The 19,248-nt window shown below is 45.7% G+C and overlaps 1 protein-coding gene across 1 annotated transcript in view; it reads left to right on the plus strand.

Moving 5' to 3' along the window:
* szt2 (SZT2 subunit of KICSTOR complex) overlaps window positions 1-19,244 on the plus strand; it is a 48,869-nt gene extending 29,625 nt beyond the window's left edge. Inside the window, exons 54-75 of the mRNA XM_083672465.1 lie at window positions 20-186; window positions 295-392; window positions 553-685; window positions 820-947; window positions 1,660-1,707; window positions 2,844-2,965; window positions 3,468-3,650; window positions 5,981-6,248; window positions 6,802-6,881; window positions 8,357-8,482; window positions 8,766-8,968; window positions 9,563-9,668; window positions 9,914-9,997; window positions 10,353-10,427; window positions 12,188-12,253; window positions 14,369-14,582; window positions 14,671-14,857; window positions 14,951-15,073; window positions 15,302-15,824; window positions 17,839-17,949; window positions 18,897-18,965; window positions 19,091-19,244. Of these exons, the coding sequence (XP_083528591.1) occupies window positions 20-186; window positions 295-392; window positions 553-685; window positions 820-947; window positions 1,660-1,707; window positions 2,844-2,965; window positions 3,468-3,650; window positions 5,981-6,248; window positions 6,802-6,881; window positions 8,357-8,482; window positions 8,766-8,968; window positions 9,563-9,668; window positions 9,914-9,997; window positions 10,353-10,427; window positions 12,188-12,253; window positions 14,369-14,582; window positions 14,671-14,857; window positions 14,951-15,073; window positions 15,302-15,824; window positions 17,839-17,949; window positions 18,897-18,965; window positions 19,091-19,234 (3,258 nt within the window). The 3' untranslated portion in view covers window positions 19,235-19,244. The remainder of the gene's footprint in view (window positions 1-19; window positions 187-294; window positions 393-552; window positions 686-819; window positions 948-1,659; window positions 1,708-2,843; window positions 2,966-3,467; window positions 3,651-5,980; window positions 6,249-6,801; window positions 6,882-8,356; window positions 8,483-8,765; window positions 8,969-9,562; window positions 9,669-9,913; window positions 9,998-10,352; window positions 10,428-12,187; window positions 12,254-14,368; window positions 14,583-14,670; window positions 14,858-14,950; window positions 15,074-15,301; window positions 15,825-17,838; window positions 17,950-18,896; window positions 18,966-19,090) is intronic.
* The last annotated feature ends 4 nt before the right edge of the window (window positions 19,245-19,248 follow it).

Here is a 19,248-nt window from a genome sequence, read left to right on the forward strand (position 1 = left end):
TTATCCCACCTCTCTGTAGAGCAAGCCTGACTCGTCTGAACTGGGGAGCCCTAAGACAACTGACGACATTGTGCAGGAGAAAGGGGAGGAGGGCCGAGCAGTGCGCAGGAGGCACAAAACTGAGAATGTAAAGCAGCAGTGGAGCCAGGAGAAAGCTATGGCTGTGGAACTGGAGCAAGCACAGAGGTGAGCTTCACACAGAATCTACAAAAGTTCAAATTTAAGGAGACACACAGACAGAAATAGTTTTGTTTCTTTGTTATAAATAGTTTTGTTTCTTGTGTGTTTGAACAGGAAACATGTGTCCCAGCTGGAAGAGGGTGAAGTGGGGACCCTGCACCCATTGTACCAGGTCACCTGTCAGCCTTGGATCACCTTCATGGCCAAACTTGGTGAATGTCTCCTCTGCCCTCCACTCATCTCTGCTGGAGTGGAGAGAGGCTAATAGAAAAGATTGTGTCTCCTGTCTGTGAAAGGCTCTTTATTTTTCAAGGTTATCTCACATTCTCTCTATTTCGTTCTTTCTCTCCCCAACGGGGCTCTGGTAAACAGGGTGCCCTTCCATTCAGCAGTGCACAGCTGAAATTGCCTCCCAATTCTTGTTGCCTCCCATCCTGACCGAGATTGTCAATTTGGTCAGCTCACTGGCCAGTGACACCACAGTCAAGGTGTTTGAGAGGACAAGGTAGGCCATTTGTACTCTGGAAAGATTGTGTTTACAAGATTCCAAGATCCTGATATTGTTGATTACTTGATTTTGTAAGTATGTTGTGTTGATATTTACCCACTTGATAGTTTTCTGTTTGTTTGATCCCCTAGTTGTCCCCAAGGAGACATATTTGTTCCCTTGCCTCTCATCCACCACCTCAGTCAACCTCCGGCCACTTCTAGGAGCTTCATCCTCATTGGACGCAACTTCCACCAATGGCATTGCAGCACAGAGCAAGGTACCTGTTCAGGTCTAATTGTCCATCAGGTTGTCCATCTGCCTGGAAAGTTCTGTTGATCACCTTTATGTTTGCTTGACCCATGATTTATTTTGCTTTATGGAGCCAAACATTTGCTGATATTCTGAAGATATGTTGTGGTGTTCATTTTGTTTATCATTTGAGAGAAAGAAGAACATGGAGATACCCTTTCCCTCTATAACAGTGCTACATGTACAGTTGGGAAATGTCTGGATTCTGTGGTCAACCAAGCTTTACTAACTGACTTTTGAAATCACCAAATTGAGAAATAGAACTACATCAGCATATGTAGACATTTTGTGTTGTTTAGTTACTAGGTAGACAGCACAACTGATCATAAAAAAGTAGTTAGGATCATTTTCTCCCACTTCAAAATCAACCTGTATTGTATATTAATGGCATGTTGCTAATAACTCATCACTAATTACCAGCTGTAGAAGAGGGTAGAGGAATATTTTGGAGCATGGTACAGGCATTTTTTCTGAGCTTGCTGTGACATTCCCCCCTTGCTGTGCTTGGTTTCTCCTCTCTTCTGTCCCAGACAACCAAAGCAACCTTTGTATAACTGTCTTAACATTTATCTTTTCTTTTGCAAGCATCTCTCTGTAGCATTAGCTGAGTTTGTGTAGAGCTGTCTGTTTCACTGTCAGTGCCTGCCATGCTGTTTGTGCTCATCTCTGTTTGCCCACAGAAGACAGTTCAGATGAGGAAAACACCCCTGTGCTTAATAGGTTCACACGTAAGTCTGCCCTCCAGCCAGACACAACCAAGCTGCCATGCTAGTGGGGAATAGTTTTGTTGCTATAATTATTCTGATGTAAATTGATGTTGATTACTGTTATTGCCATTTTGCTCCCCTATCTATCCCATTAGAGTTGTCAGAATGATGTAAAACTGAATCTCTTTCATTCATGATCATTGGAATCAAGTCCACTGTAAACCCCTGTACTGTAGTTTAGCTGCATGGTGTGAGTTCTGCATCACACCATCATGTTGCTGATGGTGCTAATGCTGTATCCTGAATTCCTCATTCACCACAGCTTGTATGATTTAGGTTGGGTTTATGCCCTAGCTCGGGAAATGGTGTACATCTATTTTTGTCAAAAAAGGTGTTAGAAAGACAGAGATGTCAAAGTCATTAGTAGTGTGTCAGTGATATGCTACTGCTGTTAGATGAATTAGAATCACATGCATTGTCATCACTCAGACCTGGACACAGCCAATTAGACAATTATCACATTGCTATTAATTATCTTGAATGGCTAGTTAATGTTATTATTAAATTGCTGAACTAATAGTTATTCATTCAGTTATTCATATTCAAAGAGTACACATTTCCCCGATTTCTCTTTTTACCTCAAACTGATTTCAATTTTACTTATTATTTATTTATTATTTATTAGCACATTTCTAAGTCTCATAAATGGCTGCAATTTATTGATGAAATAATTGTTTACAGTCAAGCTAAATCATTTAATAGAAAAGGAAAGGCTTTCTTCTATGCGCCTGCTCTAACAGCCAAATACTAGTCTTTCCAAGCCTCAGATGATCTTTGAATAATTGTATGCAACTGGCCCCAGGGCTTTAAAAACCCTGCTGAGCCATTTCTCTCTATGTACGCAATGAGAGCCATTTATGATTTAATCTTAATAACTTCATCCTCAAAATCACTTTTCCACCATTGGGTGCTATCCATTTAATCATATATTAGATGAAAGGATATCCATTACGGTCCCCCATGTTAAAGTGATTGTCAGCCCACAGTGCTCATCTTAACACACAGGACCTGTGATTTGGCTCAGGGTGTCCTGCCCTCTGTGTATCCTCTGTCCTCCCCTGGCCCTCTCTCACTGTGTTCTCCCCCTGACCGTCTAGCTCATAAGGGCTTCCAGCGCTTTGAGGCCCTGGAGCAGAGTGACTGGTTCAGCCCAGGGCAGGCCTGGAGGGGGGTGGCCCCACGTCAGCGGTTCCTCCTCATCCATATCCTGGAGAAAAAGGTGAGGATTATCCTGGGTGGTGGGTGGGTGGCAGAATAGTGGGTGGGTGTGGTTGTTGTACAGTTTAGCCTGAGGGGGTACACCTGTAGGTGCGATTGCCAACCATAGGTTCTATGCCGTGGGTTGATCTAAAAGATTTTTTTTTTCTCATCTTGAACTACTAGCAAAGGGAAATCTGCATCTATTTTTGGAGCTGTTCATTAATGTTTAAGGTGCACAGAGAGAGTATAGAGAGAGATTAAAGGAATGAAAGGGAGAACAGAGGGGGGGATTTTGGTAAGAATTGACTGAGATAAAAACACAATACACAAGGGAAATGTACTATTCTCTTACATAGAAGATTATTTATTTATCTATTTTTCTCCAGAAGAAAAATTAGCTGTTTCTAAGATGACTGCTATGGTGTCTGTGTAGAGAAAAAAGTGTACACGTAATGATCATCGAAAAAAATTAAACATTTTAATAATATCTAACGGTAATATAATTTTCCCTCTGGGCTAAGGTGGTACTGTACACCTATAACTGGTCCGTGGACCTCGGGGCTTCTCTGAACCGGGGACTTGTGAGGCTGGTCCAGTGGCAGAATGCCAGGGCTCACGTAGTCCACTGCCTACTCAACCAGAAGATGGGCCTTTTCCACCACTTCTGCTTCTCAGACACACCTTCCCACGAAGACCTCAAACAGGTAAACTCTCACTCTCACACACAGGCATATGCTCGAACACGGTTGCTTGACCTGGTAGTTTGCAGTCAGGTGGAACAAGGCTGTGAGAGCAGCATCTGGATTTGCAGTATTCCAACACCAGGCCAGTCCTGGGGCAGCTCTCTTGACAGCTGTCCCAACCTTATGGGAGCGCTGGGATTCCTTCCACTCTACCAGGCAGGTACCTGCTCCTTCTCTAGGCCTGGCCTACACACTGGCCTCGTTCACTCCAGCAAGTAGTCGGATACCTACTTACTCACGGCTGTCTTTTATGCCCTCTTCCATGCTCACCTCTAATATATGCTGACGCTTTTATCCAAAGCAACTTACATTGCAGTGAGTGCGTACATTTCAGTACATATGGTCCCAGCAGGAATGAAAGCCACAACCTAAGCGTTGTTAGCGCCATGCTCTACCAACTGAGCCACAGAGGACCTCTGCTCCCTGTACTCTCACTGCTAATGCTAGGAGGCAGTGCTTGCCACTAAATCCCCTCCCACATCATTTTACCTCCCTGAGTACAGTACCTCACAGCACAGATGCCTCCTGAATACTATCAACAGCTCTGTCAGTGCTTTACTTTGTACTCAGTTTTCTGTTGGTCTCCTTGGGATTGCAGAGACGAGGTGTTGGAACCCATCGAGCTATGGTACAACATCAACACAGATATACTTGAGTTTCAAAACATATACCTCTGATCTTCCTAAATCCATTTTCTCTGTTGCAATATTCATGTTGTTAACTGTCAACCTAGAATGGAAGGAGGCATTGGTGAAGGATGGAGAAAACATTGGCTTCTTTTTTTACTTGCTTCAGTCAGCGTAGTCTGGCGTGTTCCTGTTATGGAGGTTAACAGTGTTAACAGTAATGTTTTTCTGCTGCTCTGGTTCGAGTTTTTGTGGTACCAAGCAGATTCTCCTTGGTCTTTAAAAGTAAACATCACCATGACCTAGTTTCTCGCTACTCTCTAATCATCTTTCTCCGCCTCCTCTCTACCTGTGTATGACATGTCAGCACCCAGGACCCCATTCTTCATTACTCCTTTCCTTCCTTCCCTTTTTTTCCACGTTTTCAATCAGCCTTCACGTCAACCTACTTGTATCTCTGACTCACTTGGATACACAAGAGGGGAGGAGCCGTGGGATTGACTTCATGCCCAAAGTTTTTCGTTTCAATAGCCCTAGGTCATAAGTAAAGAATGGCTATCATATTCAGAGCAGAGTGTGCCTGAATACAGGGAAAGGGGGGAGAGTATTTTGGAAGGTTTTAGATGAAAAAAGCATTTTTTCTTTCACACTGACTATATTTCTGTATAGCATACAACAGTGTTTTGTTGGTGCCAGCTGTGATGCATGGAAGAACCATACTTTTTCTCAATATATTTGATATAGATATTTGAGAGGTCATTGCCCTCAGTGTCATAGCAGGACAACCAATTACTAAAAAAGTTTAAAAAAAAAAAGAAAAGAAAGGAAATGACCAAACTTTTCCTTTCCGTATCGATGCCCTTACTCTTAATTCCTCCTCTGCTAATGAATGTGGACAGAAGGCAGAGTCAGAGCAGCAGAACATTTGCCCTCGCAGATCGTCATCTGTCATAGTCCTGACGAGGAGCAGTGTAGGCACCAATGCCCAGCTTGACCCTCCCCCCTCCCCCCTTCACCCTTAGGGCACATGGGCAGCGGGCTCTGCCACACTGGGGCATCTGGGCCATCCTACTCCACTGCCCTGGTCATGCCCAGCAGCCCTTAACTGCTCTGCCAAGCAAATTTGCCCAAAGGTTCCCATTGGAACAGCAGAGAGGAGGGCATTTCAGATCTGCAGTGTCAAGGAGGGCATGCTATTATTATCCATAAGACCCTGCATCTCTACAGCTTCATCGCTCCGGCATGGGCAAGCCCTATACTAAAGCTGCTGCGGAGTTTGAGGAATTGGTTCTTTATAAATAAGTCCAATTTTATTAGGCCTCTGAAGTAAATCAGCCATGGCTAGAGATTTGGACAGGTACTTTTCTACCTTTTTACTTTTCTACCTGTTAGATTTATCTACAATAGCATGAGCGAAACTATTTTACACTATTGATGTAATATGCTGCCTGGAATGGCAGATGGGATTTGGATGTGTCTGAAATTAAATGTAAAAATATAAGGGGATATGAAACCATATGGCCTTGTCTTGTTTGAGGCATATATTTAATAGAAGAATATGTTCATGGCATATACTGGAAGCATAGGATTATTCATTCAATAACTTGAACAAATCCTTAGAGCTTCTCATCTTCCACTATCTCTCTCTCTCTCTCTCTCTCTCAGCAGGAGCCCAACCCTTTCCTAAACCCCACCATGGAAGCCGATGCCCTGCTACGGAGCCCTGTTCCCCCAGTGCCCAGTAAGGACCAGGGTAGGCTGGGCAGCTCTGGGCGCAGCCTGGCCCCTCTGCACTTCCCTGAGCTGGTGCCCTTTGATGAGGCCCTGAGGGACATTGCTACAGGCCGTGCCCTGGCCAGCCCTCAGGATGGGGCAGATGTGGTGGCTCGCCATGGGGCCCAGCTCCTGGAGGTCAAAGCTGCAGAGCGGAGAGGTCAGATAATATGGCCACTAAATGACTTTCCCTACACCCGCTGTATCCCTTTGTTACTTTCACTAACACTCACTGTACTGTATGAACCTCATGTAGCAAGTATGCATTTGGTTGTATTATTATTACTGAATACAGTATTGGATTTCTGAATTAAATTAATCATGTGGGTCTTAAATGCTAAGTAACTTCCTCCTTGTGTGTTTAGATATAGAATAGATGCATGTTTGGGAGTGTTATTATGGAAGATATGTACTGTATTACTGAAGATGCAAGGGGGTACTTTTGGTATAAGATGCTCTAGGTTAATCCGACACACCATGAGACCCACTGGTGTCCAATTGGGCGGTGGCAGAGATGAAATGGCCAGTTCATTGATGGAGGAGATGTGTGTAGTCAGACCTTGGCCTAACAGAGACAGGCAGGGCCAGGCAGAAGGCTCAAGGTCTGCCTGCTTGCTCTGAGGGATGGGGCTTGTTGAACTTGGCCCTGGGCACGCATATCACCACGCTGTGACTAAACACTGTTTGTGTGGCTTTTATCTCCATGCTGACAGAAATGGAGAAGCAGATGAAGATTGAGAACCTGTTTGTGACTTGGCAGCAGAGGTCAGCGCAGTCCAACATGCCCATCTCTGTAAGTACCAGAGCCATTTCTTTATCAAACTACCATACACACACACACACATCAACACGCTATCGATCTTCACAGAGTTCACACAGGCCTGCATAATGTACACACAATGACTCACATCCAAAGCTCAGCAAATGGCATCACTCCATCTCCAACACATTTGGCTATTTGCATGTGGGTGCAAATCCCTGTGTGAACTTTGGAAGCGATGCTTAGAGTACGAGTTGCTGTCGGGAAGATGGGAGTTTTATGCACTGGAGCTAATTGATGTATATTTAACTCCTGTCAGGTCTCTGCATCCTGGGATTTTGGCAAACAATTAACACGGTTGTAGACAGCAATTAGCTTGAGCATTTAAAGAGGTTTGAAGGAAAGGCATTAACTGTTGTTGTGTTGATTGTATATCATAAGGGAATACCAGTCCACCAGCAGCTCCAACTGAAGCACTGCTTCTGCACACAGCTCTCTAACACACAGACATTTCATATTGCATTTTAAGGATCTGAGTTTAACATTGATTTACTTTTTTGAAACGTTCAAACTAACCTCTCCAATTCCCTCAGACAACCAGTGTGTGTGTGTGTGTGTGTGTGTTTCCCTTGCCTGCTTTCCGTACACACAAAGATTTGTGAAAACAGAGAAAATTCTCTTTTATGTCTAACCACTGATTCGAGTATCAGCAGAAAAAAAAAAAAAAACGCCAGCAGCCCTGTTACATATCACCATAACTCATATCTTGGTATGCATGTGATGGAGATGCCTGGATGTGGCCTTGAGTTGTCACATAACAGTGCCCTCGTCTCTCCCACACCAGTCCTCCTCTCGGGGGCTAATGAGCTAGTGGCTGATGACATCAGCCTTTGTTCCATGTGTGTGCTCTCGCTCCCTCTCAGTACGTCAGCCTTCACCATAGCAGGCTCATCCATTACTGCCCAGTCAGGCGGCAGGGGCTGCCTGCCTGGCTCCACAGTGGGGAGGCCCACGGTGGGCCTTTACTGGCCCCCAGGCCCCCAAGCAAATGGCCCTTGATCCACTTGTGGATCCCCTGCTTTTGATGGATGAGATAGGAGAGGACATCCCATCAGCAGTGCCCTGTTCTGTTCTGTGTTCCTCCTCTATCACACAGTCATCTTTACAGCGCTTTCTGTCTCCGTCCCAGACCGCAAGAGGAAGATAGATGTGTCAATGAGAGTGATTTATCAGGGACCACAGATTAATGAATGGACCACATGAGCCATAACTGTTTCATCAGTCAGATTCCTCTGCTGGTTGCTAGACGGGTTGATGAGGCAATTGTGAAACCAGTCATTGATTCTCAGCTCACGTGTGGTAATAGTGTGTGATGATGTGTGTGTATGTGTATGTGTATGTGTGTGTGTGTGTGTGTGTGTGTGTGTGTGTGTGTATGTGTGTGTATGTGTTTGTGTGAAGTCGTTTACTAGAGTGACACACGGGTGATGTTTGGTTTCCCTCCACAGGTGGCAGACTTGGACACCCTGAAGCAGTCGTCTAGACTGGTACATTACTGTGCCACCCCGCTGCTCTTTGACCCCGTCTTCCGGAAGCAGATCCAGGAGGAGCAGATTGTCCAACCTCAAGTCAAGGTAATCCAACAAGACACACTACTATCCTCATCTGGTGGCTCATTTCTCTAAAGCTGTACATACCAGGTGAGGCTGGTGGAGGTAGAAATCGGAGGATGGGCTCACTGTAATGCATGGAATGGAATCAGGAATGGTCGGGACTCAAGCCCGTCCTCCGATTTCTGCCTCCACCAGCCTACCCTGGTACATACAAAAATGGCCGTAGTCTGAGAGGACACCCCAGTTCACCCCTCAGGCCCTCTCCCCTCCCCTGTGCTTCCCTCCTGTACTGTACGTGTGACAGAAGCGCCACCGCTCCAGTGACTCCACAGCATCTGGGCGGGACCGCAGCTACAGCACGGACTCTGCTGACATGCTACCCAGCCGGCTGAGGGAAGAGCCCTGGCTGCAGGACATCTCCAACACCTTCCTCCAGCAATACGTCCAGTATCTGCAGAGCATGGGCTTCATACTGGTGCAGGTCCGGCCCCAGTCCCCTGCACGAAGGTCAGTTTGGCGCATGGACACACACACACACACACACACACACACACACACACACACACACACACACACACAGGGGCCCCACACACACACACACAGGGGCCCTGCACATCTGCTGGTCAGAGATGTAGGCATTGTTGAAACATTACTACTTATAGCATATGCAGTTAAGTACAGTTAAGCATTAGGAACCATATGACCTCCACATGCTGTTTGATTATGAAACCGACTGGTTCTGTATCCTACAATGTATGATGTCCAACATTTGCTGTGGATATGTAGCACTTTATTTGTCTGAAACTCCCAAATCTCTCTCTCTCTCTTTACACTGTGAGCAGTATTCATTCTTTAGTCATCAAATCTGTTGTGATCACCTCATGACCCCTGATTTCACAGTCCTCTGGTCATGTGTGTGATGTAATGGCAGCAGACACAGGGCAGATGCTGTTTCTGCCTCTTGCTCCTCTTCTGGTCCAGGACAGTGTGATTCACTGTTTGCTTGTGTGTGGAGTCGTGCCTTACCGGGGGGTTTACCCCTGGAGGCCCGACCTCCCTGGTCTCCCCGGCCCTGCCTGACCCCGTTCTCCCTCCCTGCAGTGTTGCCCGTGCCCGTGCCGCCATGCTCAGCTCACTGTCGTCAGAGGGGAGGGCGTCCTTCTCCTCTTTCTCCTACAACAAGCAGAAGAGCGAGGACAGCCCTAAGGTTAATGTTCACTTCAAAGGGGAGCAAGGGATGTTGGTGGAGCTATTCACTCACACATACACTGTACTGCACTCTTTTAGGCTGGCAGGCATACAAGCATATGAACTCTCTCTCTCTCTTTCTCTGTAATTTCTCTCTCTCTCGCACACGCACGCACGCACACACACACACACACACACACACACACACACACACACGCTCACTCACTCAACCATCAGCTCCTGAGGTTATCTTGAATTTCTCAGCAGAGCAGTGCATCGGCCACCACAGCGTACCACCTCCAGAGGGCGCTACCAGGGGGAATCGTGCTGATGGAGCTGGCCTTTCAGGTGAGACTGCTGCCAAGGGGAGCTCCACACCTCTCAACTCCATATCACACCATTATTACACTGGCCTCCAGCTCAGATGATGTGTCATTGCAATCTGACCTTGTAAGATGAAGATGTGAGGTGGTCTGTCGTAGAGAGTGCTCTATATGTCATTATTTCCTAAAAGTGCGGAGGATGTGGTCCCTGTTTCAGGCATCGTAATCATACCACACTTTATGTTAAATGATATCTGTTGTGCCCAAAGTGTGTGACACTTGATCCTCTGTATACACTGGTATTCTGAATATGACCTCTCTGTCTTCTTTTCCCCTCCTTTCTGTCTCTCTCTCTCTCACTCTCTCTTTTCCTGTCTTAGGGTTGTTACTTTTGTGTGAAGCAGTATGCTCTGGAGTGCTCCCGCATCCCCATGGGACAGACAGTCAATTCTCAGGTAAGCGCTTGTGACGGCTCTGTGCTGGGAGTGTTGGGCCACAGAACTGGGATAATGGACTTGACTCCAGCCCTCCACTAGATATGCTTGGTGAGGGAGAGAGAAAACTGTGGTTCATTAACAGCTTCTCTCATCATAGTTCCATGTTAGCAATGAGAGCCTCTCATCTCTCTGTCTCCTGGGACTCACGATTGACTCTCAGGTGCTCTACAGTCATCACCTCATCATCTCTCTCTCTCTCTCTCTCTCTCTCTCTCCCTCCCTCCCCTCTCTCTCTCTCTCTCTCTCTCTCTCTCTCTCTCTCTCTCTCTCTCTCTCTCTCTCTCTCTCTCTCTCTCTCTCTCTCTCTCTCTCTCTCTCTCTCTCTCTCCCTCCCTCCCCTCTCTCTCTCTCTGTATGCTGTTTCTAAATCTATGCTGGAGTGAGTCCAGGTTCACTCCAAACGAGGTGTAATTAAGTGTAAATGTTTGTAAATGACTGCTGTGTGTTTGCTAAACGTCTCCAGATGTTGCTCACTGGGAGGGTATTTCTTCCCTCCCAGTAGTGTGAAACCCCCATCAGGTGCGTCATTTCAGCAGCTGCTGATTTGAAACAATTAAGCCATTTGAGGATGTTGAGATGTTTGTTGGTGAACATGTTTAATAGAAGCTAAAATAATACAACACATTGAGCTGTATAGTTTCCCAACAGCGGTGATTTGAACAGGGTTTTTTTTATCTCTGTTTGCTTCTCAGGCTAAACAATCATATGACAAAAATCAATACACTCAACAGAACAGCCTTTTTGTTTTCTTTCATTACAATCTCCAGAATGATTATGTGCGTGTGTTTTAATCTCCGAAACATGTGAGTGTTCATAACCAGTGTTTCAGCCAGGTAATTGCTCTGCCGTGTAAACTAATGAGGAGAGTGTTGTGTGGGGTGGGTGAGTGGCTGCAGCGGCAGCCCACTCTTTGAACAGAGCTAATGGACTGTGGAGATGGAGGGAGCAGTGGTAGGTCTGGACAGTGTGTGCGTGCGTGCTTGTGCATGCTTGTGCATACAGACGAGGAGGCCTCCTGTGCTGCCTGATACTTGGTGAGCAGCCAGCGCTCTTAGAGAGGTTTTCAGTACTACTTGTGACACATCAGTTTTCAGCCTCTGACATGACTGTGATTTAATGTGATACAGCCAGAGGACAAGGTGTCATCCCTGCTCGTTTCTTTCATGCTAGTGTTGCTCAACGTCTAAAAGTGATGTATGTCGATGATAGAGCCGACAAAGAGCACGCGCTCTCTTTAATCACGATGATTTGAAGAAGTGAAGTTCATCTTTATGCACAGCAGCGTGGCAGAGGTGTTTGTTAAGCGCTAGAGCGCATAAGAGAGAGGGCTAGGGCAGCTGTGTGTGTGTGTGTGTGTGTGTGTGTGTGTGTGTGGTGGGTGAGGGGGGGGGGGGGGTGCCCTTCTTGACCTGCACACGCTTGGTGCCCATTCCCACTAGTTTGTCGCCTCCTGTCACCCACTCTTCCATATCACTCTCATCTAATCTTATGAATGTGAGTGTGTAGCTACATATTTGTATACTTATCTTTGCATGTGTAATAAACCTCAATACTGTGACTGTATCACTGTCATGTCTGTCTTTTAGTGTCAAACTCTGTGTGTTTGTGTATCTGTCAGTTTCAGTACTTCTGTTTTGTGTCTGTATGTATGTGTACCTTTAGCCCTATTTATTTTCTGTCTGTCTGTCTAGTCCCATCTCATATCCTCTCTCCATCAGGGCACCCTCCTCACCAAACCTCGTTGCAAGCCGTACCCTGACGCCACACCGGTCTCTGACTCTGCGGTATGTCCAAGCATTCCCAGGGGCGGGGTGTCTCCCTCAAATCAGGCTCCACCCCAACCCCCCCCCCTCTCTCCTCTCTTTGCTTGCTGCCATACCCCCCTCCTCTCTCTCTCTCTTTTCTCTCTCTCTCTCTCTCTCTCTCTGGGTTTTTGACGGCTTCCCCTGTCTGACTGAATCTGTCTTCTCTTCAGTGCAGCCTGCCGGAGCTCTGGCTACAGTGCCGTACATTGTCGCTGTCACTCTGGGGTTCATTTCAGTCCTTGACTCTTTGGGGCTGCCTGTCTCCATCTTTCTGCTGGGGAAACAGGGCCATGCTTGTGATTCGCTGTCTGTGAGCCACTGTGATCCTCCATGCTCATCTCCTCTGAGTTTCTGTCAGCTGAAGAACACTATTATCTTAGCAGGATATACATGTCTTGTCCTACCTGCAGTCTTTGTGCTTCTCAAATCTGAGTATTTTTCTTGAGGACATTTTGATTTTAGTAAGACCGTCACCAATCTAATTGGCCAGGAGGCCTGTCACATGTGAGGTCTTGTGATTCTGTGACCCAGGCTATGGTTCAAGGCAGATGGCGGTAAGACAGGATGCTGCTTAGAGGGTCCCCCCTTGGTGGTCAGACACTCACATGCTAACACTGAATGAACTTTCCCTTCCAGATGAGTTGATAAGGTTGATGTGATGTGTTTATCAATCTGGGGTCTTCATGCCTGCTGTCAGGCTCTAATCATGGCTGGCCTTGCCTTTCTGTCTCCAATCAACTTGTTTTTTGTCTTCTCTGCTTGGATGGCCTCAATGATTACACATCTTTATTTGTATCTACACCTGCATTGATAATAATCTGTCCTTGTTAGACAGTTTCACCGTTAAAAAGAGCTTACACCTTCGCTGGTGTAACAACAAATAAAAAGTTTTGAAGGTCACTACAGACTAATTTGCCAGATCAGATTGGAGACTGGCAAATGTGGCAGCAATTAATGTGCAGTGTTGACCCACCAGTTAACAGGTCCCTCATAAAATATGTTTTGTTTCACTGTTACAAGGGAAGTTTGTAGTCTTAATAGCTTCCCAGTCTTGTTGATCGATGGGTCAAAGGTCACCTTTAATTGGGCTGCAGGTCTCTTGAACTCCACCGGGGGAGACTTAGAAAGGTTAACAACCCCCCTGAACCAGCATGGGCTTGTTCACTTCTTGTTCTGACTTCAGACTTCCACAACTCCAATGTTCTTATCTTAAGTCTCTGGTGCATGCCACTGGAGAAATATGCCCACACTATATTTTCTGTGTAATTTGAATGTTATTAAAATTGTCTGCCTTACTACAAGTGCAATGGCCAGTAAGGTATGAAAAGTTCACTTGGAAGTGATAAGAGGTTCCCTTAACATGACATTTACTTGATGGAGATAAGTTTTCATGGCGCATAAAGCCTCTAGTCCTGGCATTGAATGAACAGTGTTGGTTTTTTCTGACTCTTTGTTTTGAGAAGACCTATTTGCATTTGTTCCAGGCAAATGGTCAAGATGAAAGCAGCTGCAGTAATAGCATTTAGCTCTCTACCCCCAACTCCTCTTATTGTGCTGTAATTACTCCCTTCTCCAGCCTCTCGGTGCAGTAATTTGCATTTGCCATTAATGCTTTTGTAAGCCCCCTCTTTGATGTTGGATTTAATTAAATAAGATATAATTATGAAGTTGATTGATATCACAGTTGCTTACAAAAGGCCCTCACAAAGGGGTAGTGAGAGTAGCTGTGCAGTAAGCACTTCAAGTGCATGGCACAGATTGCTGGATAGAACGAGACAATGCTTGGAACCGCTGAAACAGCAGGGTATTTACCATTCCAATGTAGAGAGTGATTTAATGGTAGGATATTAGACACACACTTCAGCAATTTTAGTACAGATTATCTGGGTATTTTTGACATACTGGCTTGACATTATTTAACTGAATTCAAATTGTTAATTTGTAAGTGGACCAAAATGAGGGATTTACCGTTGAGGAAGCTGTGTATTTCAGGAGAAGGCTGTTGGTTGCTTGGTGTGTGTGCGTGTGCGTGTGCGTGTGCGCGTGCATCCCAACAGCTCAGGATCCTTGAATGTGTGTCACCATCTCTTCTAGCTCTCCATGCTCTTCACTGAGGAGTGTGACAAGGTGCGGGACCTGATGCACGTTCACTCCTTCAGCTACGACTTCCATCTGCGCGTGGTGCACCAGTACCTGGTGGGCTGTCACATGACCCTGCGCCAGGGCTACCAGCTCACCAGCTTCCTGGAGGACTTCATCGCCCACCATCCCGACATCCCCAAATTTGGCCGCAACCATGTCTTCCAGGGTGAGTTGGGCTGGCCCAGCCACCTAAACCAGTTTCCCTTTGAAATGGTTTTGTTGGTGAGCTAATTTTGCTGGTATTTGTCTATCAGGGAGCTTCTCCATCTCCACTGGAATGATCACAGCTCACCAGCTATATAACTACATCACTGACCACGCCGGCACGTATGGCATGAAGCCCCTCCGCATGTCCAAGGCTGCAGTTACTTCTGAAAACAAGAAGGGGGTGACGCCGAACACAGACCTCCATGAATATGCACTGGTGGCACTGTGGAACAGGTATGGATCACAGTCACATACATATATCAACCACCTCTGTGATTTACAGAGATGAATTATTCATGAGCTTTTTTTTCTTATTATCTCTTTCAGCTCTGGCTCTTACAAGGATCTGGAAGGCCTGCGTCACCATGACGACTTTGATGTGTCCCTGCTGGTGTGCCATAACGCTGCACCGTTTGAGGAGCAGTCGGAGGGAGAGAGACATTTGCTGAGGTACAGAGATGTGAAAGGACAGATTATAGCTGACACAATAGGTGAAGTAATTAAAAACCCAGGAGTTATACCAGGCCACTGCACCTGTGTTAACCCATGATGTTCTCCTCAAGCCTCTGAAAAAATGTTACACTGTACGTTATTATTTCACAATATGAAGCAGTGTACAAATATATCCATGTTTGTATGTACAGTATGTGCTTGTAATATATCCTTGCATGTGTTTAGGCTAAGTTACTACGTGATCATGACCAGTCAGCGGGAGCTGTTTCCCCGGCTGACAGCAGACATGCGACGCTTTAAGAAGCTTCCCCAGATCCACCGGGAGCCAAGTGACCTGGGGGGTCGGATGGCCCCGGACCGGGCCGAGACAGGCGGGGCACGGGACCCAGAGCCTGACCCATGGGAGGAGACACCACCTGCAGCAGCCACTACTACTGCATCCACCGATGGAGACTTCTACCCCACCAAGGGGGCCAACGGGGCAGGAGCGGGGGCCCAGGGGCTCCTCTACCCCTCCCCCCTCTTCCCCCTGCTGAACTCTGAGGTGGGCTCGGCGCGGAGGCAGATCCAGGCCAGTGTGGAGCAGGCCATGGGCCACTGTCGCAGGGACAACCTGTGGAGGAGGCTGTTCCACGGGGAGCACCTGGCTCTAGACAAGCTGAAGCTGAGTAAGCTGTCCTTTAGTGAGCTGGAGGAGCTCCTCAATGCCGTGCAGAGCCGCTCCATAGGAGAGATCGACCCCCAGCTGGTAAACATCCCTCTTCACAGCCCTAGATATTAGTGATCTTATACTGCTTTACACACACATATCCTCCTCCTTTCTCACTGGTCTATACAGATGTGCAGTGTTTGTTGAAAAAAATACCCCTCTTTCTCTGCTGTTTGCAGGCCATTCATTACTTGTTGATGTTGCAGGAGAAATTATGTTTTGTCATTGTGTTGACAAATGCTGCTCCTGTAAGTTGGACAAGCATTTAACACATCAACACCCTATTTTGTATGCACAGCAAGAGGCATAATTATACAGTAGGAACTTACACACCCTCAATTATTGAAGACAATGTGTGCTGTCTTTGCGTTTCAAGAAAAGACTCCAGAGTTGCATGAAGACAAGTGGCCAAGTGGAGACTAGTCTTTTATTCTCCTTCCGAGCGATGCTTGTCAGAAATGATTTGTATGGATAAATGTCCACTTTAATGCGATAGTTTACCATGTCCTCTCCTGAGAGCCCAATCATTTAAATTATTCTTCATTATATCCAGTTTTAAGTACCCAGCTCCAATTACAATTCAGTAATTGTGCATCTGTGATTTTTCAAATGGCTGGCGGCTTCACATGGCAGTGGTATGCAAGGTTAATGTCCTCTCAGCAGAGATGGAGGCTGGGCCTCACTTCTGCCTGTTCAAGGAGCCATCAAGCCCATAATGACAGAGGCTCTTATGTTTGAGTTGAAGAGGTACACACCATCCATGGAGGAGTAATGATCACAAGATTCCTCTTGAAGCCTTACCTTCCACTGATCCAGGACGTTTCTGGCCTCTTGAGAACCTGATTGACAGCTCCAGCTCCAGCCACTGAGTCTTTCCCCTGCGCCCTGTAGCTCATCCCCATCAGCAGTGAGCCAGGTGCAGCATGCTGCAAGGCCAGGCCTCATCCTTTCAGTATTACATTACCCCGCCAGCGTAAACACAAGGATAACACTGGCACAGCTGGTGAACATGCCGATGCAGCTGTGATAATGTGCAGTATGAGGAGGTGTTAGTTAAGTGCTGCATTTGGATTGTGCTCTGGTTCTCTTGTCATACGTTCTTTCTCAGTCACTGCAGGCCACAGTCCCCATGGAACAGCAGGATTTGCATCTAGTCCTGCGATGACAGAATATATGTTTTTTTAATGATTCCCAACTGTTTCATACACCCATTTATAGCAATAAATCAGCTTGTGAAGTCAATTCAACTGTGCTGTGTAACTTCACAGTGCAAGTGCTTATATTATTCTGTGAGTTGATATAGCTCCCCTGCTTCTGGGCATGTCAAAAGTCTCTATGCTAACAATGGAAAGATTGAAGGAGCTCCTAGAGGTCTGCTGTGCCTACATGTTATATACAAATCATTGCACTACTCAAACTACTTGCTAGTGAATGATTTTCTTATTTTTATTTTTTTTAATTATAAAAAATAAAATAATAAATAGAATGAAAATAATCAAATATTCCATAAGGATTCAAGCACGTAGTGTAGATCATCTTGAATGTTAGTGTGGCCTAGAGGGCTGCCCTCTTCTTTCTAATCAAAGTTATGCTCTCCAAACTAGCTGTGTCTTTCCCACAGGGATGTCAGATTCTCAGCAATTATCTAATGAGGTTGAAGAAAACTCCTAATTAAAAGCCCAAACATACTTATTTACTTGATAAACACATAAAAACGTCCTAGTCAATGAGCACAGATTAAATGTAGTGAAGTATGGACTGCGAGAAGGCACCGCAGCACTCCAGGGTTCGCCTTTGGAGAACTCCCATAGGACACACTTGCTCTGGTGCCTTTGCCTGCATCATGTGTTGCTATATACACAGAACTAAGCTTGGGAGTTGTTTATTCCAAGCAATATTTTATTAATGGAATCTCTACTCTTATTTTTGGAATCTTAGTTATCCCATGGTCTGTTTGTAATTGCTCCACAAGCTTGTACATGCAGTGGCTGCTCTGTAGCTGGTACAGTATGTGTTTGGTCAAGGTCAATCCACTTCTCTCCTCCGTTCCTAGGACTGCTTCCTGACCATGAGTCCCAGCTGGTACCAGAGCCTGATTAAGGTGCTACTGTCCCGCTTCCCTCAGAGCTGCCGTCACTTTGATGACAATGGCATTCAATATCTGGTAAGAACAGGTTCTGGTTACCCATGCATTTCTCTAGTCTGAGGGTGATATTTCGGCTGTGAGAAAAGAAAGCTGTGCTAATGTAACATACTGTATCACTTCAAATTGTGTTAAACTGACCCAGAATATGTGGAGATAGATTACTTACTTTCCTTGCTAAGCAAATTAATTACCCCTGTCCCCTCCCCCAGCAAGTCAAACATTATCTTGACTCTACAGGCAATAACATCAAAACCTTGAGCTGCATGTGGCCACTGTTTATGAACTATGCAAGTCAAATACACAATTTGGTCTGTTTATGGTCAAATTGGGAAATACTATGTCACTTAGATGCTATAATTAATTCCCCTGCTTTCTTTTTAGTTACTTTTAGAGGGGATTTTTTCTTTTTTTAAGCATATTAAGTTCCTGACTAATCCACAATCAGCAACAGCCTCAAGTCACCTTGAACTGTTGTAAATTAAACCCAGCTGTTTCCCAGACTTATTACTTTTATACACAACTGGGGAAAAATAACTTGAATGTGGAAAGAAATGATAATATATTCAAAAATGGAAGACCTCTGCGGTTTGAAATTAGGGTTGGTGTCTCATAGAAATGTGAAAAGAGGCTCTCTTGGGGGATTATCTGAGTCTTAAGGGAATAATTGTCAGCTCTTCCAAAGTGTCAGGAGGTTACTCCCTAGTTAATTTTGTAATTGAGAGGCTTGAGATCAAAAGAACATCCCTCACTTCTGGAGATTGCCCAAGTTGATGACATAAAGTCAACCTCTCTTCTTCCAAGCATCACACAGTGTGCCTTTTTTCCTGAGGGCAAAACAATGTACAGCTTGAATACAAGAGCCCATCTAGCTTAGACACCTAATATAGATCCAAGGTATACTGTGAGGGGGAGAGGGAAAGGAATTTTAAGTGTGCATTAGCGCTTAACATGTTATTCTCTTTCAGGCTGTCTTGAACCAGAAATTCACTGACTGCTTTGTTCTGGTCTTTCTTGACACTCAAGCCAGAAAAACGGTGAGTAATTGTTGGGCTTGTCCCCTAATTTCTTTAATTACTGAGCATATTACTGGGATATGCATTCTATATAGGCCATAATGTGATTTGACATTGATTCCCATTTACCTTGTTTGCCCCTCCAGAGCCTCAAAGTTGTATTTAGGGAACCGTTGCCATCCCAACCGCAGCCTAGCAACAGTCCACCGCCCCAGCTGGTGTCCATGTACCATCACTTGGAGTCTGTGATCAACACAGCCTGCTACAACCTCTGGACTGGCCTGCTGTAGGGCCAAGCAGGGGC

This window comes from Argentina silus (genome assembly GCF_951799395.1).
Source record: "Argentina silus genome assembly, chromosome: 6".
NCBI lineage: Eukaryota > Metazoa > Chordata > Actinopteri > Argentiniformes > Argentinidae > Argentina > Argentina silus.